Source organism: Solea solea, chromosome 8 (assembly GCF_958295425.1).
Source record: "Solea solea chromosome 8, fSolSol10.1, whole genome shotgun sequence".
Lineage (NCBI taxonomy): Eukaryota > Metazoa > Chordata > Actinopteri > Pleuronectiformes > Soleidae > Solea > Solea solea.
Window position 1 is genome coordinate 16,246,263 of NC_081141.1, and position 26,445 is coordinate 16,272,707.

At 40.6% G+C, this 26,445-nt stretch overlaps 2 protein-coding genes across 7 annotated transcripts; one reads left to right on the plus strand and one right to left on the minus strand.

Annotated features, from left to right (window-relative positions):
* The first annotated feature begins 1,681 nt into the window (after window positions 1–1,681).
* LOC131463708 (intracellular hyaluronan-binding protein 4-like) lies at window positions 1,682–6,454 on the plus strand. Its single transcript, XM_058635614.1, has 8 exons — window positions 1,682–2,118; window positions 3,265–3,430; window positions 3,545–3,685; window positions 3,774–3,845; window positions 5,086–5,163; window positions 5,546–5,720; window positions 5,879–6,067; window positions 6,259–6,454. Exons 1-8 carry the CDS (start codon window positions 1,893–1,895, stop codon window positions 6,319–6,321), a joined length of 1,110 nt encoding a protein of 369 aa, XP_058491597.1. The 5' UTR covers window positions 1,682–1,892; the 3' UTR covers window positions 6,322–6,454.
* A 150-nt stretch (window positions 6,455–6,604) lies between these two features.
* Window positions 6,605–26,431, minus strand: cdc14b (cell division cycle 14B). Of its 6 annotated transcripts, none has more exons than XM_058635609.1 (16): window positions 26,093–26,430; window positions 23,866–23,956; window positions 22,806–22,881; window positions 21,971–22,063; window positions 21,743–21,819; window positions 21,233–21,299; window positions 21,012–21,162; window positions 20,679–20,909; window positions 20,453–20,591; window positions 19,581–19,743; window positions 19,394–19,491; window positions 15,461–15,514; window positions 15,240–15,365; window positions 14,077–14,245; window positions 7,506–7,571; window positions 6,605–7,334 (listed from the first exon to the last, which is right to left on the minus strand). In XM_058635609.1, the coding sequence occupies exons 1-15, from the start codon at window positions 26,196–26,198 to the stop codon at window positions 7,548–7,550; spliced, it is 1,665 nt and encodes a 554-aa protein (XP_058491592.1). In that variant the 5' UTR covers window positions 26,199–26,430; the 3' UTR covers window positions 6,605–7,334; window positions 7,506–7,547. The 6 variants fall into 6 exon arrangements, 5 of the variants coding, with proteins under 5 accessions (XP_058491592.1, XP_058491594.1, XP_058491595.1 ...); XM_058635611.1 differs by lacking the exon at window positions 26,093–26,430 and adding an exon at window positions 24,137–24,401; XM_058635612.1 differs by lacking the exon at window positions 14,077–14,245 and having other exon boundaries at window positions 26,093–26,431.
* Window positions 26,432–26,445: the final 14 nt, after the last annotated feature.

Sequence of the window (26,445 nt, forward strand, 5' to 3'; positions counted from 1 at the left end):
GATATGATTCAGGGGCCACAATAGACACATCCCATAACTAAGGGGGCCTAGAAAGACATCACATAATAACCAGTGTTATTTGGCTGAGGGGCCACTCAGATATCGAAGTGAATAACAACCTGTGGTATATGACTATTAAGATACATCACATAACATAACTAATGTTATGTGGCTTCAGGGACCCATTCAAATATCAGGATAGTAGCGCAGATGCTTGAGTTTTAGACCTCTCAGGACCAGGGATGAGAAACACTGGGTAAGGTGACTGACAGAAACATCAACCATAAACTGTGAGGCCATGTCAGTACAAGAAGCATTAGTGACATCTACTGGTGGGACTGCAGACTGTAACAATGGAGGACTCCTCCACTCCCCCCCTCCCTTTTGCATTAGAGAGCTCAGGACATCATTGCATTGGATAACAGTAAGCTTAGTAAACACACACTCTCACTGGTTAATCTAATCTGGTTTCTCTGTAAAAAAAAAAAAAAGTGGTGTCATGATTCTCCAAATCCTTGTTTCGATTTGATTTTGGAATTTAAGGTCACAATTCTCCATCTTTTTCTCCCTATCTTTGAGCATAGATGGGTCTGCCATTTTTAGACTTTAGTCTAGTTAAGTCTGTGATCACTGGTTTTATATCATGATAAGTCATTTAATTTGTTTTAAATTCCCATTTCACTTGACTACATGGTGTCATGATGTCCATCATTTGTTAGTAATGTACCACACTGAGGCCTTAATGTCAAATTTAAATGATTTATTAACAATATGAATGTAACAGTAACCAGTCAATTGGAAACTAACTGTAAAAAGGAGACAAGCCATATATAGTCATTGCTCTGAAGGTCCGACCATCTGTTGTTAAGGTCACTAAATCTGCACCGACAACATTACAACATTATCGAACATGGAACGAAACACCTTTTTAGTAAGATGCGACCTGCTTGACATTGTGTAGCGTGGTTCCAGTGTGCTAATTAAATGTTTAAATCCAGGGTTTTCCACCACTAAATAAGGTTGCACGTCTGATGCTATGGTTTGCTCCAAATGAGGACAGGAGAGTTGCACATCTGCAGGACGTCACACTGGGGGCATGGTTACATTTTCAATTCCACCTTTGTGTTCGAGGGTCAAGATCGTGACGTCGGGTCGATCGTTATTCGATTTGCAATCGAGATCGTGACACCCCTAGTACCGACACAACAGTGCAAGATGGTGGCCTCTGTAAACCAAGGCCCTTGACTTAAGACTACATAAACCAAATTGGGTGTAAAATATGTTTCTGCCAACAAACCCTAAATGTTTTTCAGTATTATTTGTCTTCAACTATAAGCCAACAAAATGTAGTGTTATGAATGTTGCCTAAAGTGTATGATCATGAAGGAAAGGAAATGATTAAACCTTAACACCAATTTTAATTAAAAATTTAGATTTTTAAAATGTTTAAATGTATGTATTTTTAATTAAAAAAACACCTTTTTTTATTTTTTAAATTAAAATTAAAAATTAAATTAAATTAAATTAAATTAAATTAAATTAAATTAAATTAAATTAAATTAAAAATATTTGTGACTTGCTCCATTTTTGTATCTCTGGAACAGCAGCATATTGGACGAGGACTCGACGATGAATATTGAACAGCCTATCGACGAGTAGGGGGCCTGGCCTCGGTTCCCTCCACAGGTGCAATCATTTAAGTGGACACGCGCTGACGCAAGGATTTGTTGGATGGATTGGGTCTCGTGCGCGGTTTTTTTTGTTGTCGTAGCGGAACGTTACAACGGTTTTTTTGCTGCTGCTCAGCATTCGAAAGATACTGAGAGTGCCAGTCTGTGGCGGTCTGGTCAATTCTGCCTTGATTAAATCGTTGGATACACAGGATACTAAAAATGTTGCCGGACGCCTTCGGGTGCGTCGTGGCGAACAGGTTCGGGGACCTTCTGGACGACGACGCTGACCCGTTCGACTTGATCAACGGAGTGGAGACGGAGAAGGAGAAAAAGAAGAAAAAGAAGCAGAAAGACGACGAGAAGAAAGGCAAGCAGAAAAAATCCGGTCAGAAGGAATCTCAGAAGGACAGGCGCGTCCCCACAGGCCCCCAAGACCCGGGTGCAGGTAAGAACTAGAGCCCGAACCCACGACGGTTCTGGTAGCTGTGTGAAATGATTCTTTTATTACATTCATTCATTAAAGTTCTATTTTCTAGGAATTAATTTAATTCCGAATCAAGACTCATTGGTAAAAGTTACTTTACATTGTTAATATGGATATAACTGTTGGGATTAACGACGGTACATCTGTGATTAAGAAAATGACGGCCAGAGTTAAATGCATACATTTGCCTCTGACACAAAAACAGCCACTCATTGTCATGTAAATTCTCTTGATCATGATAGATGCATTCAATATATTTACATATTTGCACTCTAATTCACATTTTGGCATGACCTATCATATTTTTTTTTGAAGTAAAAAAACCCCCAAGAATCTTGGAGATGCATTGTGTAAGATTTAGTGACATCTAATGGTCGGGCTGCAGATTGCAACATACTCCTGCACTCTCCCTCCTTTTTGCGGACTAACCTTTGGTAGTAAACTGAGCCCAAAATACACAATAAAGGCTCATTCTAAACCTACAAGAACAAAAAGTTTTAATATAAAGCTGTTTTGCAGTTGTACAAGCACAATCTTTTTGCCAATAAACACTCTAAAGGTGTCACACAGGACCTTTTTTTTTTTTTTTTAATTAAGTTGATTTTATATTTTGGAACAGCACTTTAAACAAGTATAGCTGTGGTATTAAGTCATTCAAATATTAAAGATTTTCTTGATTCATGATATTCATAATAATGCTTAATAATAATGAAACTTGCCACAATTAATGTGTGGGTTTGAAATCATACCTGGTACCATCAGGGCTTTTATTTCCTTTTGCAGAATTTAACTTTATGGGGTTTTTGTTGTCAACATTTAGTGGAAAATTCAACTCTTTGTGGTATACGTGGACTTATACCACAAAGAGAAGAATTTTTAACTTGATTTACCTGATCTGGCACACTAACATTCTCATAATTTATTCAGTTCATCTTTATCAGGGACAATCCAGTGAGACATAGTGGACATAAAGTGCATCTGATGTACTATAGCAGTATATAGCAATTTGCTAGTTACCTGTCCCTGGCTGGGCTTTTCTGAAATAAAGAGTCTAAAAAAAATTGAAGGAGACATAAATATGACATCCGTCTTTTTCTCTATCCTCAGTCCAAAAGCAGCAGCAGCAGCAGCAGCAGCAGCAGCAGACACGTCCTGGACCAGTGAGTGAGGGAAGAGGTGGCAAAGAGGACGCCCAGAGAGGCATGAAGAGAGCTGCAGCTGGGGAGCGCAAGACCAACCAAGATGAATTCTCACAGGAGTTTGCCATCCCCAAGTACGTCTTCTCATACAAGCACAAAAATATGAAATAACGGCTAGTCATGTCTCGATTAGTCCTGGACATTTTGGGGCTTACACATGAATATACTGAGGTGTTGTTGTTGTTCAGGCCTTCCTATTACACAGAGTCTGACCTCAGGGGCAGAGGTGGCAACAGAGGAAGGAGAGGAGCAAGAGGTGGTGGATACACGAGGAACCCGGACACCTTCAACCCGAGGGGCAAGAGAGAGTATGATCGTCACAATGGAACGTAAGTCTATTTGTCCATGCAGCGGTCCGGTGTTGTTGATTTGCCACTCTGTGACTGTGTGTTGACAACCATCCTACATCAATTACAGAGGAATATCTCCTGAGGAAAAGAGAGGAGGCAGAGGACCCTGGAACTGGGGATGTGTTGAAGAGGCTACAAGGTAAGTGACTTTAGGATAGTAGAGATGACCACGTTGACGGTCAGTTCACACGTATGTGGTGGATGCTAAAACTAAAACATGGCGTCGAGTTTTGCTAAACTGCATTTGCTTGACAACGAAGCATCATAATAACGTAACCTACTTAATAACGTAAGTAGGGCTGCAACTAACAATTATTTTCATAATCAATTCATCTTTCGTTTTGAATCTTCTGGATTAAAGGGAAAATCCTTCTATAGTCAAGTCTAAGGATTGTGTCCAGTTTTGATGGATGTTAATCAGAGGTTGCGCTAGACTTTTTCGTTGTCTGTCATTTTGACTGACAGGGTCATAAAAATCCTGTCATAATCAATTTTTACCAGTCACTTTAAATGATAATAATGACATATTCAATTGCATTGTTCATATTGCAGTGGAATATGAACAGTTCACCTGTGGCCTACACGCACACAAGTCTCACACCTTCCTCCTGGTCCACATGGATTTAAATCGCGTGCCTGCTTATATTCGGTTAACGCGACCCCTGATGTTAATATACTGGATGGAGCAGATAATGCTATATGGTGTCTTTTTAGGTGACAAGCTGTTTGTTGCAACTTTAACACAGTTTAATTGTTAATACGGCTGCAACTTTCATAATTGATGGAACTGTTTATTTTCTCAGTTAATCAATTCGTGGAATGGTCCATAAAATGTCAATGTTGCTCAGTGTTTCTGTTTTAATGTTTTTTTTGTTACAAGAAGCAAAGAAACCAGAACATATTAACATTTAAGAAGCTAAACATTGTTTTTCAAAAACACTCAAACCTATCAAGCAATGATCAAAATAGTTTTTCAGCCCTGAACATTATGCAAATACTAGTCGGTCAAATCCATTTTTAACTCCTTTTTATCATTTAACCATCTTACTGTTTTTACTCTTGTATTTTCTTCATGTCTGTGTTCAGCACTTTGTCCATCTGTGTTTTTAAAGTGCTTTATAAATTAAGTTGGATTGGATGAATGCATTTAGCTCCGACCCTACACGGTCCAAACAAACCTCTCGGATACGGTCATTGTTCCCCTCACTGATATTTGTTGGACAAATTGCCTCCAGCAATGGCAGACCAGGTGAACATCGTGCCACCTTCTCTTCAGCAACTCTTGCTTACTTCCGCTCACCACCTCCCAGCGGTAAACGTGTGAACCCCACCATTCCAAAATAGAAGATTGTCTTTTTCCCCCATGTCTCCTTATTTAGTGAATTAATGGAGGTGACGTCTGACGGTCCAGTCAAAGCTGAGGAGCCTCAGATTCATGGGGACGAGAGCGCGAGTCGGTGAGAAACGCACATGACCACATCGTTCAGCCTGGTCACAAATATATTATATGAGGAGTAAAATGGAATTTAAACTGTAAACATAAAGAATAAGACCCGTCTGCTATTGACTAAGACTAGGCTGATTTAAAGTACATGAGGGTTTTAATGAACAGCAGTTGAGGCTGGTTTTTTTTAAATGTTAATTTTAACATGTAAAATCAGTTTTGTGTGAATTTCATGATATGTGATTTTCAAACATGATTGTGAGGTTATAACATTTAAAAAATTTCAAGTTGTCGTATTTTGCATTGATATTTTAGTCATAATCTGTTTTTGTATTTAATGAGAATGAGTCTCGTACAAATGTGCCGAAGTTAACAGACTGACTTAATTATGATAGGAAAATGGAAGAAGAGGATGGCGAGATGGTGGTCCAAGTTGCCATGGAGATGACCCTGGATGAGTGGAAAGCCATGCAGGAGATGAATCGCCCCAAGATGGAGTTTAACATCCGCAAAGCAGAGAGCAAGATTCCTTCCAAGGCCAAGGTCATCCACGAGTCAAAGCAAGTGGAGGTGAGAATATAAAACCCTGAAAGCGACAAGCCATGACTGAAGTTTTCCTTTTTGTGGATTTATAAAATTACAGACCAGGCATTTGCAAAGCCTTATGGGTTTAAACAGGTTTTTCACTAGTAGGAATGACTTCATTGTGCTTTCCCTTCACACACCAGAACCTTAAGGTGACAGTGGAGGACATGGAAGTTGAAGGCAACTTCCTCCGAAGGTCCGTCAATGACATCACCTCCTCCCTGGACATAAATTTCGGGAGTCTTGGACGCACCACTCGTTGGGGTCGAGGAAGGGGAGCCCGAGGTGGTTCAGCGAGTCACCCAGAGAAGGCTAAACCAATTGTGGAAAGGGTAAGTTTGTAGCTGTTGAGCACAGAAAATAAACTACCTTAAAGAACTGCTTTGTAATCAGTACAATTTTGGTATCTGCATTTTTTTTTTATATGGACTGCAGCAGCTTTTTCCCCTAGTAATAAGCTGTTGTTCTGTGTTAAACTGTAGTCTGATTTTAAATTGTTTTTTTTTAATCTGTTGCCTATCAGGAGGACTTGGCTCCTGACCCTGATGACCCAGAAGACTTCCCAGCACTACCAACAGGAAACTGAATGCACTTGTCATGTGAGGGGAGCATGTGTTGCACTGACTAAACCCCATGTTCATGCTTCTGCTGTTAAGGTTTGGGGTTCTGTTGCACTGAAAGCACAATTCAGCACTACACAATAAATGTTAAGGCATGTTTATCTTGGATGTGTTCAATCTTTTTATTGCAACACAGTAACTGATGAAGGTTGGACATTATTTTTAAGATAAGGGTTAATGGACCTGTGCCATCTTTATATAACTGTCTTACTGTGGCTTGGCATAAAAAAAAAAAAACGACCAGAAATATAGCGCGAGAACAATTTTTTTTATTTAAAATGTCCCTTCTGTGTGCGTCAAGCTAATGTCAGTGGATTATGAATTTGATAGGGCCCCTTAAGGACCTTTGACATGTCATGATTCAAACATAGTACAAAAATATTTACAAAATACAAACTGGTTATATCAAATGTTCACATATTTACAGGCTTGAAATATAGGAGCTAAAAAGCTTCAGATTAATGACAGGACTAAGACGAGGCAGATGGTGAAAGGCAGTACAAGGGTACGCAGTACTGTATTTCAAAAACATTTTCTTTTCCCCCATAAACCAGACCGCAGGTTAATCTACCAGTCCAAATCTGATTCCCCCAACTGAAAGCAGAAAATCTGCTTAAGTGTTTATTTTAGGGGAAAACGAAGGATTCACATGCTGGTTTGATAGGTGTGGTCTAAAATTACCGTTTGCTACCACATGCTTCCATAAGTAAAAACATGACGATTAAAAAAAGTTAGCAATTTCATGAGCTTGTTAAAAATATAAAAACCAAAGTGCCTCGAGGCTAAAATAACTTGGAATCAAACGATCTTGTTGATTAATGACACGTGATATCTTGGTTACAGTTTCTTATCAATTTCTCGAAAAAGAAAAGTACATTTTACGTAGTACAGCTGTTTATAAAAATGGATTTCATGTATATTTCCTCGGGATTTCCAGCCTCATCGAAGTAGAGGAGCTCTAGCTTTGGGTATGGAGTGACTGAAAAGGACAAACAAAGTCAGCATTAGTAGGTGGACGGATTAGTTGATTTATAGTGCATTATTATAGCTATTTCTTCTATACATGCAATCAGTGTTTGTGCACATGGATCAAAGACAGGCCTCTGATTGATGCTTTGTGATTGAACAGAAATCAAGAAAAGATAGATACCATAGCCTGGAAAACCGAACTGATTGCAAAGACCTGCGAGTTTTACGTCCTTGGGAGGCAGTGCGTCTGATGCGTGTAAGAAATACAGGAAGAGAAGGAAGGAGAGAGGGGGAAAAAAAAGGTGACAACCATTAAAAGGGTGCAGACAAAGCTACAGACACCGTGAACAGCAGAGACCAGAGAAGCTATAGCCAGTCGTACACTGGAACCCGCTATTCTTAGATGACATGCGAGGAAAGCGCGTGGAAGGAAAAGGAGGCAGGTTATTCTGAAGACCAGTGCATAAGCAGAGTCAGACTTCATTCTGGACAATGTGAGGATATACATGTTAAGTTAGTACAAAATATAAAAGTGGCTGGGTTGCATCATCATAATTTGAGTCCATATTCCAGAGAAACCACTTCAGTAACAACCTTTAACAGACATTGAAACTGAATTTTTTTTTTTTTTATTAACTTTATCATCCAATTTTGCTGGCAAACTAACTTTGAAATAAAATGTATTATCTGATTTTCTCCTAACGTCCACTGCCTTCAAGACATTTGGACTCTGAAGAGATCCAAAATCGATTCAGCTGTTTTCTAACCAGATCAAACATTTGAGTGACAAGAATATTTGGAGTACAAAAACACAATTAGAGGACTTCCGGTGGGAACACCGTCAAGATGGCCGCATAGCGAGAGAGCTCCCGATTGAGTCAGCGTAATTAGAGAAATTTCCCCATACAAACCATATAAATCATTCCACGAAAACAACGATAAGACAGGGGATATAATCCACAACTCCACTAACTAAGAAATAAACGACGTCCGAAGACAGGTGGGTGAGAAAGTCGGGACGTAGCAACATTAGCAGCGAACAGGCTTAAACTGGCAAATAACGCGGTGAGGTACGGAGAAATGGCCGACTTGGAACTGATTCTCAGTGAACTAAGAGGGTTTCGCCAAGAGAATAAAGTACAATTGGAGACAATAAAAGAAGAAATTGGGAAGGTGAATACCAGACTGGACGAAGCGGAAGGGCGAATTGAGAAAGCAGAAGAGAGGATACAAAATACAGAGGAAGTTATCACGGCTATGCTAAAGCTGCACACCAAGCTGGAGGACAAGCTGCTGGATCTGGAGAGTCGCTCCAGACGCGAGAACATAAGGATATACGGGGTGCCGGAGGGGTCCGAGAAGGAATCAGCATCGACGGTCTCATTTGTGGAAAATTTACTCCGTGAGGGTCTCGAACTAACTGAAGACATGCCCGACCTGCAGATTGAAAGGGCTCATCGGTCCGCGGGACCGCAGCCACCGGTGGATGCGCCGCCACGCTCCATCATAATTAAGTTTCTAAGTTTTAAAACCAAAGAGACATTACTACGCAAAGCATGGCAAAAGAAGGGGTTCACCTGGCAAGAAAACCACATAAACCTGGACCACGACTATCCACCTCTAATACTTAAAAAACGGAGAGAATATACAGAGATACGCAAAGTGTTGAAGGAAAACAAAGTTCAGTTCCAGACGCTCTTCCCTGCCAGGCTGCGTGTGAGACATGACGACGGAACCAGAACCTACGATACTATAGAGGAGGCATCAGAGGACCTGCTAAGAAGAGGCTACACCGTGACAACCACCAGACCTCCGGAGACGCTTATTGAGCAGGTGCAACGACTGTCCTGGAGGAGAGTGGACAGACGAGCGATGAAGGGCACAACCGGGCGGGATTCTAGCTACAAGGAAAAGCTTCGAGCCTTCAGAAGACCATCACCGGCCCCCTCCGGGACATAAAGGATTTAACCCACAGCTCGAGGACGGCGGAGTCAACTATGAAATTGGTGGAGATCCACTATTGAATAGACTGGCTCTTTCGGGGTCCTTGGATTTTTTGTTTTCTGTTTTCTCTCTCTTCTTTTTTCCTGTATGCGACTGTCGCAGGTAAGGGCCTCTCCCTCCAGACTGAGGAGGGAGACTTTTCCCTTCGAGCCACCTTGGAAGGCTCAACAGGGTCAGGTTAATAGACCCCTATATAGGGAGTCACACGGACAAACTGTGTTTAGTGGGATGTTTATCAATATGTTAGTTGTTCATTCCCTGCCGGTTCTTGCAGGGAGGGGGAAGCGCACCAGGTTTTTCAGTAAGATGACGGGGGAATCACATAGATGCAAAACAGGTCTTTAAAAATAGCTTCATTTAATATAAATGGAGTACTCAATCCAGTTAAGAGAGGGAAGATCTTTTCAAAATTAAAGAAAGATAAAATTCAAGTGGCTTTCTTACAGGAGTCACACCTCAATGACTCTGAACATGCTAAATTGAATAAATCAGGATTTAAACATGTTTTCTTTTCTTCCCATGTGTCTGGGAAGCGGAGAGGGGTGGCGACTCTGATATCTAGTGCTGTAAACTACGAACACATATCAGAACTCAAAGATAACGAAGGCAGATTTGTTATGGTTACAGGTAAAATAGAAGGAATAGTGATAAGTCTCCTTAACGTGTATGTTCCTCCGGGTAGTGGCTGGTTTTTCTACAAACATATAGTTGATCTAATGACAACAAAAAGTCAAGGGATTTTAATATGTGGAGGAGATTTTAACATCCGATTAAATCCGAAAGTTGACTCGTCACACGGGAAATCTGACGCAAACGCCAATAGCAGAAGATTAAACACTTGGTTGCATGAGGTGGGGATTGTGGACGTATGGAGAGAGTTAAACCCGACAAGCCGAGACTATTCCCATTACTCACACGCTCACAACGTCTACTCACGAATCGATTACTTTTTTATGCTTAAAGGAGATATTTTTATGGTGGATAACTGTGAAATAGGACCCAGTACCATTTCGGACCATGGTCCCGTTTATATGTCACTCCATCTAAATAATAATAAGAAGAAGTCCACTCTCTGGAGACTGAACTCAAACATTCTGAATAACCAAATTATTAAGGATAAGTTGATAGGTGAAATTCAGTTGTATTTGGAGAATAACGATAATGATGAAGTGACTCCACCTATCCTCTGGGATGCTTTGAAGGCGGTGATTAGGGGTAAAATAATAGCCATCTGCTCATATGAGAAGAAAATTAAGGAACAAAAACTTAAAAACTTAGAAGAGGACTTGAAGAGATTACAGAAAGAACATGCAAAGTCTCTCAAAACTGACGACAAATGTAAGATTAAAAAACTAAAAAAGGAAATAGATGAGATAAATACTCAGGAAATTCAAAAAAAGCTTCTCTTTACAAAGCAACAATACTATGAGGTGGGTGGAAAATCACTGAAACTTCTCTCATATAGGTTAAAGAAACAACAAGCAGATAGAACTATACATAAAATAAAAAACTCAGCAACAAACAACATAGAAACTAGTCCGGAGAAAATCAAGCAGTGCTTTCGAAATTACTATAAAACATTATATTCCCAACCTCAGGCAAGCAACGACAACCAGATTGATACCTTTCTGGCTCAGATAAATCTCCCGAAGATCACTGATGATCAAAATGAAAAGTTAATATCTAAAATAACAAAAGAAGAAATTCAATTAGCAATCAGGAAGATGAAAGGGGGGAAGTCTCCTGGGACAGATGGTTTTCCCACAGAATGGTACAAAACAATGCAAGATCAACTAATTCCAACATTATTAAAAACGTTCAATTGGGTTTTGGAAAACAAAAACATCCCCCCCTCATGGAAGGAGGCGACGATTTCAGTGATTCCTAAGGAGGGGAAAGATAAATCAGAATGTGGGAATTATCGTCCTATAAGTCTTCTGAATAATGATTATAAATTATTCACATCCATATTGTCTAAAAGAATAGAACTGATATTACCAGTATTAATACACAAGGACCAGACTGGCTTTGTAAGACAAAGGCAGACCCAAGATAACATCAGAAGAACACTGCACGTTATGAGACAAGTCACACAAAAAAGATTGGAGACACTGATATTGAGTTTGGACGCAGAGAAAGCATTCGATTCAGTGAGGTGGTCATTCTTATATAAGGTACTTTCAAAATTCGGCTTCCATACAACTATAATTGACACATTTGCAGCATTATACAACAAACCAACAGCTAGAATTAAAATCAATGGAGATCTAACCGATTCATTCATTCTGGAAAGAGGAACAAGACAGGGGTGTTGTGCGTCGCCACTCCTCTTTGCCTTGTTTATAGAACCCATGAGTCAATTGATTAGGCAGAGATCCGATATAAAGGGGGTGACGATGACTTCAGGGGAGCAAAAACTGGCTCTATTTGCTGACGATTTATTGATAAGTTTATCACAACCTACACGGACACTCCCAAATCTGATGAAATTGCTAGAGGAATTTGGTTTCATTTCTGGTTATAAAATTAATATCAACAAAACTCAAGTGTTAACATTTAATTATGACCCTCCATCTTCAATTAAGATCAGGTATGATTGGAAATGGGATGCTAAGTCCATCAAATATTTGGGGGTCTCACTGCCCAGAGACTTCTCGAGATTGTATGATATCAATTACGGCCCATTAAGTTCGAGAATAAAGTCTGACATACGTAGATGGAATGTTATTCCCTTTTTCAGTTTAAGCTCCCGGATAGAATCAATCAGGATGAATATTCTTCCACGCATGCTGTACCTTTTTCAGTGTTTGCCAGTCAAAATTCCATCTAAGCAGTTCTTAGAATGGGACAGAATAATAGCGAGGTATTTATGGCAAGGGAAAAAGGCCAGAATTAAATTTAAGACGCTGCAATTAAGAAAAGAAAAAGGTGGAATGGGCCTTCCCTGCTTACAGGAATATTATCTTGCAGCCCAAATGAGACCTTTAGTTTGTCTGTGTTCACCAACATACTCTGCAGCATGGAAGGAAATAGAAGGCACGGTAATAAAGGGAATCCCAATAACAGCCCTACTATGTGATAACAGATTACAAGTAGGACAGGAAATTCCAGAAGACTCTATAACTGGCAGCTTTCTGAAACCCTGGCAGGAAATAGTAAAAATTTGTAGATTAGGAGAAGCATCTAAAATGATGAGGTGGTGTGCCTATGATTCAGACTTTGCACCAAATAGAATTGATGCCAGATTTAAGATATGGATTTCAAAAGGTTTAACTACCTATTATTCATTTGTCCACAAAGGGACATTTCGGAGTTTTGAAGACCTACAGAAGGATCATGGACTAGGAAGGGATGATTTCTTTAGATATCTACAAGTGAGACATTATTTTAACAAAAATCTTAAAGAGGTGTTAGGAAGAGGTGAGTCAGGGCTCATGGAGGTATTTTTATCATTAACTAAACCCAGATCAGGCAATAAAATTATCTCCAAGTTATATAATGCCATACAATTAGCTAAACAGGAGAATACAGATTACATTAAAAAGAAATGGGAAAAAGAAGTAAATGTAACGATCACACAGGAGAGCTGGGAGAATATATGCCAGCTACAATGGGTCTCGACCGGGTCAAACACGTGGCGGGAATTCTGCTGGAAAAACACCACAAGATTTTTTATTACACCTCTTCAGAGAAGACATCAGGGCAAGGGGGATGCTTGTTGGAGACACTGTGGGTCGAATGGAGCTAATCATTTTCATATTTTTTGGGACTGTCAGGTAATAAGATCTTACTGGGTAGAGATCCACAAACATATTAAAAATGTATTTAGAGTAAATATTCCGTTTAAATGTGAAACTATGTATTTGGGCGATCTGTTGTTGGAAACATGGAACAACAGAGACAAAAAATTGCTGGCTATACTGTTGGCAGCCAGTAAGAAATCCGTTACGAGGAAATGGTTAAAAGTAGAACCACCCACCATTGATGATTGGATTGAAATTGTCTATGGGATTTATATTATGGAGAAGATCTCCTTTTCTCTCAAAGTTGAAAAAGACAAATTTTATAAGATGTGGTCCAAATGGACTGAGTATGTGAAACCAATCAGATCTGATTTCATCTGACTGTATTTGTGCTTTGTGTGAAATTGACCTTTTTTTAAGTGATGTTTTGTTTCTTTGAGATGGTGCGCTCCCCAGTTTTGTTTTGTGAGTTTATTGTTCTCAACTAGATAAGTAATGGTCCGTAAAGTAAATTCCAGAAGGGCAATATGGACAAATTCATCAGGATTTTCTGAATCCATCCTTTCCTTTGACCTTGAATGACTACAGCTGTATTTATTGTATGTGATGGAAACTTGCCTTTCTGAATAAAAAGATAATTTCAAAAAAAAAAAAACACAATTAGATTTTTGTGTAAACATTTAGCTGATGCATCCCAGCCTAAGTGCATTAAGTGACCATGACAATGTCTCTGTCAAAGAGTATTGAGAGGAGAGAGAAGGAGGGAGAAGGAGGGGAGGGAGTGTTGAGCCTCTGGATCTTGGCTGGATTTACAGACACCAATCATGTGGTTTGTAATTTCTCTCCACAGATCTAATCATCCCATGGCTGCCAAAACCAGGAAGCAGATTCTTCTTGTTTGAGCAACACGGGGGATAATTTAAAAAAACAAAACTTGAACAATTTTTTTGGTGTAAATGCAGCACATGTCTCCATGTGGCTCAGAGTGGGACTGTGGGAGCTTGCCTGCAGGTGAACTTGTGCCAAGTTTAAGTTGATGAAAGTGCCTGTGTTGGCTGTGGCACTGGCCGCGTCTCTATGGCTGCCACATGGCTCACAACACATTGGGTCCCTGTCGCCAGTCACTACATGCAAGTTTCCCAGTGACCTGACCAATCTGGTGTGGCACAGGGAGCTGGCAGAGAGAGAGTGGGGAGGGGAGGGAAGGGGGGGCGGTCTGTTAATTCACTCCACAAAAGATCCACGAGTGGCTATAGCGTCACGGTTGCTTTTCAATTGTGTCCACAACACATGAGAAATACATTAGTCACAGAACATATTTAATCATACAGTATTCTTGATAATGAAGAGAATCATAGGGAATGTGTAGTTTTTTTAAAGACAGTAAACTTATATGCAATAAAGCGGCATTTCCACCAAGATTTAAATCGAGTTCAACTATGTTAAGGATGATTTTATTTTATCCATCAACAAGGCAACACTGGAGGATATGCAGCATTTCATTGTCAATCTTATTGCCATGTCTGTCTTTTAATATCCATGATTTGTTTACACATTTTGTGATTTTCTTTTAACCTGTCCGCAGACTAATTTGTCTAGCCATAGCCTTTCTGCATTTCCATCATGGTACAGTGCGGTGTGGTTTGAACTGGTAAAGCAATGGTCAGACTTGTGCACTGTACCCGATGGCTGTGTCGGCGATACATGAAGCGTGATGTTGTACTGGTGCGAGCAGAGAAAACACGAGTTGCTCTTTTGTCTGTGTCGAGTTCGGTTTGTAGCCGTTTCAACAAGACGTGAAGCTTTGTATGAGAGTGGACTGCAGGTGTTGAAGAAGCGTCAGTCACAAAAGGAGTGGCGCTTTTCTGTCGCCCAATCAGCTGACTGTTGGGAATCTAGCTCCACCTGTACCATACCATTGCTCTGGTACCCCAAGGGAAGGGTACTGGAAAAATGGACCGGTTGGGACCAATTATTTTGCTACTATTCCAAATGGAAACGCAAAAAAATATGTAGTGTAGTGTATTGTTGCCCAGGCCAGACTACGACTCCCGTCACGTTAGTCTGAATTGGTATATGTGTGTATTTTTAAAGTATGTTTTTAGTTGAACTACCACAATAATAACGTCACGTAAACAATAATCGAGAGTCAAAATTCAGCCACGAACCTTCCTCCTACTATGTTGGCCGGGAGTGAGGTTCTGGTTCTCTTGCTGCCATCGGCGTGGTCAGACACAGTCAAGGGGTTGACGCTGGTCTTACAGGCCTGAGCACTGACCTGCAAGATGGCCCTACTGCAGAGGAGAAGGGGGAGTGGCCAGTCATGATTAGTCTTAACCATCAGAGTGATTGTGTGCGTGTTACCTTACGTGTCGACTGCAAACTTTACCTTAAGGACTGTGACGACGACGACGACCTCGTGTGAATCTTGTTCTCCTCCTGTCTGTAAAAACACACGCATGACGGTAAACATGAAATTAAAATGAATAAATGAAGACAGTTTCGAGAAAGAGAGAGATGACAGGACAGAGAGGTGGAGGAGGAAGGAAATTTTGTATGGAAATGAGTAAGAAGGCTTTCAAATTTGACCCCTTTAATTTAGATTTAGGATCATTTCTGCAGCTGCAACAGTCGTAGTTGGATTAGTAAAGCCAAGTTACTACCGGGAACAGCCAGAGGGTGGCACTAAACAACTTAAGCTGATGAAAATGATCAATCCAGCCCTTCTGAGGGGGTTTTGATCTTGATAGAGTAATCAACACATTAAACAGCAAAGCGTGATGTGTAACGATGATGGGAATGGGTCAACGGTACAAAACCATTACGTACAAGAAAATGGTGTCATGGACGACAGGAAGGAGCCTTCGAGGATTCAGATCATGAAAATAATGGCTCTGCTCAACAGCAATACATTATACATACTGAGCTCGTACGCAGGACAAAGTAACAAGAGGATGATTTGAAAGGACTTTCTGATTTTGGGTTGGTAATTGAAGAGAGAGAGAGAGAGAGGGGGGGGGGGGCTCACTTACAGCATTCTCAGTTAGAGCTCCGCAACAGGGGGGGCAGGACAGGTTTTTGGGGGGGGCTGACGGGCAGTAGAACTCATTGAAATCCTAACCCGTCTATAAAGAAATGCAGGATGGAAGAAGGGAAGCCATACACAATCCACCACAGGGCAAGGCTACACAGGGAGGAGAGCAGCATGGCTACCAGCCATCTGAAAGGAGGACAAATCCAACAACAAGAGCAAACGGGGGTAAAAGGGGAGGGGGGGGGGGGGGGGTAAAAAGGGGGTTAAAAAAAAGGAAAGAGAGACAAAAGACGTCCGGGTATGACACAAAGCCTCTGATGTTCTGCTTTTCCACTGGGACTGGATAAGAAGGAATGCCTTTCATTAGAGCCTCGAGTCCAGCAGTACAACTCTGCAGGTTTTTGCTCTGCGCTTGTTCTGATGTTAATATACACTGAATTCCTATGAATGCCTACGTATTAAAACAAGTGTATATTTGATCAATACTGAAAATAGAGTACAAGTTAATATACAGCATAATTACTTACTGTCCCTAACTATTAAAAATCTAGTACTCTCTTCATTATGACTTTTAAAAAAACTAAATGGCAGAGGCAGAAACCTGAAGGAAATAAAGCTCAGGTGTTTGATTTTTTTTTTACGCTGATCCAGTCACAAAAAGCAATGGAAAAACAACAGGCAATTGACAATGAACCCGACCCGACATTAATAATGTTAGACACAAACATAGACTTGTGAACACACAGGTCACACATGCATGTCAAAAGGGCTTCATGCCTGCTGCCATGCGCACAAAGGCTGAGAAGATGTGGACACCTCAAACTTACAGAATACAACAAACAGTGTAGCCACATGGTGAAGTTCAGCTTGAGGTTAGATGTTTGTCAAGCGATGCATATACTGATAAAGCCTGAAGAGAAAGTAGACCCCCCTTCTGCCTCAATTCCCTCCCCGAGAAAAGATATGAATCCACGCTCATCTCATTTCCTCCTCAAAAGCTCAAACACGATGAGCCTTTAAATTAGTACGAGGATCAGGAGTCGTTTAGCTTTTCAACAACACAGCAGGGCCGAGGTTAATCTGCTGTAGACCATAATGGAGATTAAGTATTCTCCCCCCCACTATATTTTAACATTCTGTATTTCTTTCGTGAGAACGTTAGGACAGTTGTGCAAGTCATGCACTAAAAACATTTAAGTCAACTAATCCAGATCTTATGCGAGACGGTCAGTGCGTTTACATGCGTGTTAAAAGTCCAATTTTAGTCGGACTAAGACAACGAATCAGTTTTCTTAATTGTCAGGTCAACACGTTAGTCCGACTAAAATCCAGTTTGCGTTTGGATAATGCGATTCATAGTCCGTTTACTCCTGCATGTGTACGCTTAGTCAGACTTTGACTAGGAAGTAGAAAGAGACAATGTATGAACTGCGTTTCTCCGAACACAGCATCCCAATAGCCATGCTCGACCTAATTTGTATCACAATTAGCAGGTACGAAACACACAGCACGATCTCAATGTAAAGGTCACCAGGAAACTTATAGAGCGATACAGCGCCACCTATTGAGGCGGAGTCTGAAGCACACAGCCAAAAAATCGATTTTCTCCTCCGCATTTATGCCGCATGGGACTCTTTGTCGCACTGCGTCCTTCTCTTGATTAAACTGCATGTAAACGTACTGAGGGGATTAGTTGAATACTTGGTGCCGTTGTTAACAGGCTCAGCTCAAGACTTCAGAGCATTCCTCACATAAGCTTTGGTGTCAAAGCAGAAAGAGCTCAGTGTGTCTATGAAGCAGACAATGAAAAGTGTGTGTCGATGTGATGCATTCATTAAGTGCAGATCCACTTCACACGGTAGTCATTTCAAAAAAGAAAGAAAGAAAGAAAATTTCAAATCAGCCATACGGTTAACCATACCATTCACTTGGCATAGCAACCACTTCTACAGGAAGAGGATGTCAGCTAGAAAGGAAGTGACATGCACTTACCTCCATCATACAAAACCTCACATCCTCTCTCTGTTTTTCCTCTCCCCCACTCTCTCTCTTTCTCTCTCTCTCTGCTATCTTTTGAATGGCGGGCAACACATTGGCCACACCATGCCCATGAGGCTGCAGCAGAAAACTACCTGCCTGACATGGGACAACAAAAGCCAAAGCCATGTGGGTACAGTGGCAAAGGCCAGTCAACCATCCTCAGCCATGCTGACTGACACCCAACCTTCCACAGCGTGATTTACACGGGCACAAACGATGTGGACTTTGGGCATAACGAGGGTCCCTCCTTTTTAAATGACTGTTTAACACGAGCTCTTTATCACGTTCTATTTGTGCAGAATGCTACTGTAGAGCTGGTTAGTCGTAGGTTACATTTGTCCAACCTGACCCTCATACTTTTTATTATGTTGGCAAAACATCTTACGTTTACAACAGGTCCCAGTTACATTTACTTCAATTTTTTTCCAGTGCAATTTGTTGTCACAACAAACACATACTTTTGTCACTTACTTACTGTTATATATAGCACTTTAAACTTTTTTTTGTGACCCACTTAGTACAAGGTCAGTGTGTTGAGATAACCTAGTGACTAAAGAGCTCTTTATTGATTTGGCCTGTATATTCTTTCCCCTCATTTAACCCTTTACTGTCAAGTCTCTAACTGAAAATGACAACTTACAAATCCCCGCAATCAGACTTAATTCATTACTTACCTCCATTACTTTCCACATCTTTTGTGCCACCTTAAATCCAGCCCTTTATAACAAGTTGTTTTTTTCCTGGAAGATTGTGTATCAGATAACTCTAATCCCTCCAAACAACTGTGTGTGTCACGATATTTCAGCTCCTTCTTCCCCGACTCATGGTTCATCGCCGTCACTCACTGATTATTAATGACTTTGATTACACTTAATCTATGTCTGATGATGTGTAACCAAATCGAGAATACAAAAACAGAGGCATTGAAATACCACAAATGACGAACTGTCTGTTTCTCAACTGTTAGACAAATCAATTATATTAGGAGAGCATTGCCCTGGTATGGATAAGATAACAGATAAGCTGTGCTTTAAACCTGGCATAAATGGACAACTGATTACTCTGAACAAACGAGGTCAGTACCTGGTTATTATCAACTCCAGATTTTTTTTTTTTACCCCTCAAAAGTAACTTGTGATTTGAATAATAATAATAATAATAATAATAATAATGATTTGTGCTTATTTAATACAACAACACAACAAGTGTGACAATTAAGGACACCTGCAAGGCTGCCTGGAGACTTACGATAGTGAGCCTGTAGATGACCTGGACTGCCTCTTGCTCTTCAGGGCTCGGAGTTTATCACCTTGTGTGAGGCCGTTTCTTTCCTCATCATCATTATACTGTAAAACAAAGAAATGTATTTGCGTTTTTTTTTTTTCCCCCTCCATGATATTTCTTAAAAATAAGAGACATGATTTTTATAACTTACCAGTTCCATTTCTTCTTTGTTGGATGCTCTGTTTTTGTTGTTCCCATTGATGGTGATGTCATCCACCCCTGACAGGATCCTGGTCACGGCCATCTTGCCGTTCTCCTGTTCATTAAGCTTCTCTCGGAAAACGTCGCCCTCAGCCCATAAAAAGTTCTGCTTCCTGTTGCACAAAAGTTAAACAAACCACAAATCAAAACCATTTCAATTGCTGTACCAACACCTTCATTAGTATTTTACTTATTAGAATGAGTCTAATATTTAATATATTAATATATATAGTTTGTCTTATTTTTTTTATTTACACAATGACAAGGGACAAGAAGTCAGACACAGTTTAGACCGTTATTTTCAGAATAAAAGCCCCCCCGTTCTGTAATAATAATATTTAGTTTCAATTCTTTTGTTTTTGTAACCATTTCATCTTAATTGAAGCACAAGTTACTTTAATTGCACAGCCCTAACTGCATCGTCACTGCAATTTATGCAACAAAAACATACTATAAAAGGTAAACCAGACATTTCTTACAGATATTTTAAAAAAAATATGACAACTTTGTTTTATGCATGTTACTTAAAAACATAATACACATAAATCTAAAGTATCTTTCATGACTCAACCCAGTCTCTGAGAAATTCTGAAGTGACTTATACCAGCCGAGTTACATTTCATCAGAAATTTGACAGCAATTGTATCATGGATTGTTCATGTTCCCAGCACTGTCATTAAAAAAAAAACACACACACTACACAGTGCTGAAGTAGCAGATTAGGAGAATATAATATGCCTATCAGTCAGTCAAAAATATATACAATCTGAGGCTGTTTTCCAGCTCTGTAACTATAGTTGTTGTCAGTCAGTGGACACCTACTCTTCAACAAAGTTCTGCTGCGGTCCAATGACGGATCCCGGTCGGCAGATTCGTATCCAGGCTATGGCCTCTGCAGCAGTCAGGCGGTAATGTTTCATCATGTAGCAGCCAATCAGAGTGCCGGTCCTCCCCAGACCAGCTGAAAGGTAGTAACACATTAAAATACAAGCACAAACTTGCAATCAACAATGTTTCTCGCCATATGAATGTCGGATTGAAATGTTACCTTTGCAGTGGACGGATATTGCTCCCTCCGCATTCTCACAGATGTTGAGGAACTTTCTGACAATGGAGTCGTTCGGCGTACTCCCGTCCACAAAGAACAGATCGTGGTGTTCAAAGCCGGAGTCCGTGAAACGCCTGGCGTCATACATCTTCTTGTTGAGGCGGATGACAGTGGTGACGTTGTGTTTTCTGAAGTAAGGAATGTAGGCCTCAGGAGCATGTAGAGGATAACCTGAGGTAAGAGAGGAACCGTCCGTGGGGGTTAAGGTGGAGTTATAACAAAAAAACAACAACAACAAAAAAAATTTGACACTGTCGTGTCCTTTTCAATCACCATTCTCTATTTTGCTTTTTGGATGAGGTCCACTGAATGCGAGGAACTTTCCCGGAATGATCCAGTTTAAGTCTCCATTCTCTGCTCTCTCATAGTGCTCATATTCTTCCACGTCAAAGTTGGAGAAGTCCAGCCAGCCATACTGCAGAGCCTGGAGAGGAGTTCATTCTATTAGGTGCGTGACACAGCAAGGAAGACAAAATAAGTGCAGTAAATCTTACCTTATAAACAGCACGAAGGCAATCTAAGATGTTCAGGTTGTACAGGCAGGTTCCAAACGAGGCATCTCTGTGAAACGTAAATTACAGTGACAGTCTCTCAGTGGAAAAAAAAAACAAACTAAAAGATCCATTTTCTTCTTCCTCGACATTAACCTCACTGGTCTTGTTCTCAGACAGTCATATTGATTCTAACACAGTGGAATCAGCACAGTTGAGCCCTTCAAAGACCTGTGATGTTATTTCTTATTCTCGCCTTATAGTTAAAAGAGCAGTTATTTTATTACGAATGTTTCTCACTGTCTTTTCCAAATTTGCACTTCCATCAATCACACATCTAACAGACTTTTTTCATGATAGATTCAGAAAATATATACACATATGCTAGACACATCAGTTTGTTCTCAGAATAACTGGTCAGAGTATTATTGGCTACATCTTATTATAGTCAGGTTTTATTTACAAGTCTATATTCAAGTTAAATGTCATTTTTTTTATGTGGTGATTTGTTACCTGAATGGGAGGTACATTGAATTCCTGGACACCAGCAGACTATAGGCTTCCTCTGGCATCATCTTTAGATGCATCACCTTCAAACACAAATGTCTAAATCAGTACATTTCTATAATAACCTATAAAAATGTGTATATATATATATATATATATATATATAGATAGATATATATAGATACCAATATCGCCTCACAAGCCAAGTGCGACATTGGTGTGTTCAGTACTTACAGCATATGAGCCGATGAGATACGCAGCATTGGCCTGTTTTCTCTGGTCTCCACATGTGTAAAATATGATCTTCTTCCTTGACAGTGTAATTGACTGTGAAAAGACCATAATAACAACAGTATGAACACACACGTGACATTTGTATTTATTTATTTATTTATTTATGTGACATAACCCTATTGAAAATAATAACTGTGATATTCCCTTGCCTTGTGACAATAAGTATTAATAATTCATAAGTATTTTCCGGCTGCATAGCTCTCATTGTTGTTGTCAAAACAACAATCGTTAAATTCCTGATCCTCGTATAAAACATGTCACAACAAATCATAGGTCAATGGATGTATACAAAAATGATTTTCATTTGTTATTTTCAATTTTCTGACGTTTGTGTGATTGAATTTCTAATTTTCTCGCATAGGATAATAGGTATAAAAAGCTTGAGAGACTTTAAAACAAGTTATTTTTCCATTGGGAAGGTTTCTTTTGTTCAACTAAACATCTGTATCTTTATTATTTTTAAAAACTAATCAATACCTGAGCTATGGAGTGGCTTAATTATCAGTGTCCAAACTAACTAAACTCTTACACTAACTCCTCACCTCAACTAAGAGGAAAAAAAGGAAGACAACAATGATTTTTAAGGACATAAATCCAACTGTACACAGAGTTGACGTTTTCCTGCTAACTGGCATTTAAAAACACCGTGACCCCCCCCCCCCCACTTTAGTTTGCCTGCATACTGCGCCGCGTGTTTAAATAGATATCGATCGACCTGGTTTACGTCACATTCTCGCTTCCAGGAAGTGCAATTAGGAGCAGCCATTTACTTTACCTTGAGCTTCTTTGTCAGCTTGCAACAGAAGCGATAAAACATGGCCAGGTTAAGGGGACCAAAGTCCGCATAGAAGCTGAAACAGACGAAACGAAAAAGAAAGGGAGTGTGTCAGGGTGGCTATTTATGCAACCGGCTGTGTTCTCTGGGGACAGTTCAGCAGATAGAATCAGCCACCTCAATGGGACACAGAAAAAAAACCAAAAAAAAAAAAACACAGACAGAGTAAAGAGTCTATATTTGGAAGCATTTGATGCTGGGGGTCAATCAGTGCAGCACAAAGGGTTACACAGACAAGAGGTCTTTTTAGTAACGCGGCTCTGAAAGGTCAAACATGTCTTCTCGTTACAACAGCTCTACCCTTTACAACAAACTAAATCTATCAGTGAAGCTGCAACAGTAAAAGGGGAAGTTCACTGAAAATGCTAACAAACCAAAATATGAGATTTGAAAAAATGAGTGTGTTGATAACAATAATGATCATTTTTGTTTACAAGTTGAAGAAACTGGTTGATTGTGGTTTTACAATACTTGAAAGGATTTTCATGCACAACAGTCTGTTGGGTTGATCGTGAATGGTCGGTGAAGAAGAGAAAATGAGCGACGGGTTTCTGGGCAGTCTGGTCAGAGCAGATGATGGAAATGTTCTCTGTACCTAATAAAGTGGTTGAGCGTATACTAAACGGATTAGTGACTTGTCCTAATTAGGGCTGAATGATTTTGAATAAATCTGTAGAATAAGATGTGTATAGAATGTGTATGAATCTAAAATTATATTTTGACACACATTTTGGCTTTTAAAAATGTGTTATCCCCCGTTTCTCTTGGCCAGGTCGTCATTGTAAATGAGAAATTGGTTCTCAGTTGACTTACCTGCTTCAGTAAAGGTCAAATAAATATGAAAACAAAGAAAACATTTAACCCTATACAAAACAGGGAAAAAGACATGCATCATTCGAAATTGGTAAAAACACGCACGCGCATGCGCGCACACACAGGCACATACACACACACACACACAAGGAGCGAGGCAATGTCATAATTGTGAATGTAAACTTACTTCTCATAGGCCAACTCTTCATCTATGCAGAAACAGTGTCGCTCGGCAGTGCTTTTGATCTTCTGTTGAAGTATGGCGAAGCAGAGTTGATCTGGGAGGGTGAATGAGGAGGAGGAGGAGTGGGAGAGAATGGAGAGAGGGGACAGAGTGTGGAGGAAGAAAATAAAGAGGCAGTTTTAGTTGCTTTTGTCATGCACACTCTTCACGCGTGTATTCTCTCCTAACCTCTGTAAACAAGCCACTTCTTCCGTGTCTTGAAGTAACGACTCACCCTTGATGAACTCGACAGATCTCCGCGAAACGTCGTCCGCGGTCATTTTGCCCACAGACCTAAACATGACTTTAGTAGTAAAAAAATATAAAAAAGCTGATTTTCTTCACGGCAACTTTTGCATACTAAGTACAACTTGCACGAGAATCGCAGTCTCAGACTTTCGCGTGGAAAATGACAGTGATTGTTGAGCCCGATTTGCTGAAGGAGGAGAAAGTTAGCAGTCGAAGAAGAGGAGGGGAAGGAGAGTTCTCTGTGCTCAAGTGCGCACACTGCTAAAAATGACACCCGCCCGGCTCCGCCCCCGAGAGGCTCCGCGGAACGCTATTGGTCGGGAGAGACGCAGAACGCGACACCATTGGTGGAAAGAGCTGCCGCTCACGCATCTTTCTGTTTAAAGTTCTCGACATGAAGCACCTGATAGGCTGCGGGAGCGGTGCCCGAGCCGTTGCTAGGACGATCGCTCAGCCAATCAGATGCGTGGTTTCCACTCGGACCTCCTCCCTCAGGAGTCGAGCTCTTCGACGAGACACAGGAACCAGGAAAACAACATCAAAAAAAAAGAAGAAAAGATAAAGTCCGTCGTCACTCGACTGACAATGTTAGAGAGAAAACACACTGACACGGCTCATACACTCACACATGCATTGTAGAGTAAAACTGATTTCTTTGCACAGTCTGTGAAGGTAAATCAAAGCAAATCCAGTGTATTTACTAACAGTGGCGTGCACAGGGGAGGGAGGGAGGGGATTGGCAAGCACCGAAACACGCTGCAGTGCCCCCTAGTGTGGTAAAAACACGAGGAAGTGTCCTACTGGCTGCCATTCATGTGGCCTCTAAAGCAAAATATAAATTAAAAAAATGTATTTTTTCTAAAGGAGTGTCTTTCTTGTGGAGAAAGGTAATGCAGCGTTCTATACTACTTTGTTTCATTTGGGTGTCCTTCCAATCAAAATCAATACAATCGTGACAAAGTTGCCTAATGTCCCTACATGGCAGTGTCCCAAAGCGTTTCCTTTTTTTAATTGTTTGCAGAAGGTGCCCTTCTAATTTCCGCTCCTGCCCTTCCAAATGACTGTGTACACCACTGTTTACGATAAAGGCACCGATGGTGCCCGAACGGATAATATGCATTCTACGTTTTTAAACATAAGCTGATACATTAGGAAGGACGTGTCAGCCCATATGAACCTGATTTATAAACCAACCAAGATAAAGGAGATAGTGGGAGATATGATTTTTAGTATGCACAGGCCACCATAGCGACCTGTGTTTGGGAAAGTGGGGGGTGAGCAAAGGAGGCCTTCAACAAGGGCCGTTCTGCATGGAGTTTGCTCCGGTTTCCCCCCGGATTAGCTAAAAATTGGACACTCTAAATTGATCATATAGTGTGAGAGTGGATGGTTGTTTGTCTCTATGTGTCCCTGTGATGGACTGGCAACTGTCCAGGGTGTATCCCACCTTTCACCCCATGTCAACTGGGATTGACCCCCCCGCGACCCTCATGTGGAGGATAGATGGCGGTAGAAGATGGATGGATCTTATTCTAATGGCTTATTACTTATTTATGTAAATGTACACATTCTAGTTCACACAGAACGTGATAAATGCTGCTAAATGTTTTTTTTCTTCATCAAAAATGTGACAAAGTTTTAATTTTTGTTTTGACGACATGTTTAGTTTAAATACATCGTTTCAATTTAAATGAAATACCAAGTGCACTGCAGTCACAGACACAAAATGCAGGCAGACCATAAATGTTTCATTCAGATTATTGTTGCTTATGATTTGCCAGTAGAATAAAAAAGTCTGCATCATACACAGGCCAAGAGAGGCTGCACTGGTTTCTCAAGATCAGCCTCGGCCATGAAAAAAAAAACAACAACAAAAAACCCATACCGGTGGAGCTGTGTCTGTGCGCATCTTTACCACGGTTTGTTGTGCAGATCTTCTTACCTGTTATCTCAATGTAAACATCAGAGTTTGGCTCCGCCTCTGTGTTGTGAGCCGCACAGCGCTTTTTCTTCGACTCTGCTCGTCTCCTCTCGCTCTTGCGCTTCATCTTTGCCTCAGGGATTCACATCGGTGGACGACATTCCCGAGCAGCCTGCAGTGCACCGCCTCGCCTCGCCTCGTCTCGCAATGCGGCGGCTTGGTTATCCTCCTGTTGTCGTTGCAGTGTGACTATTATATCTTAGTCCCGAGCTGCAGCAGATGATACGCATCTTTGTCAAGCCGAGACCCAGTGAGACGTCTGCTCCAGCCCTTCTGTCTCTCCTTCTCTCTCTGGTGGTGGTTGTGACGTCGAT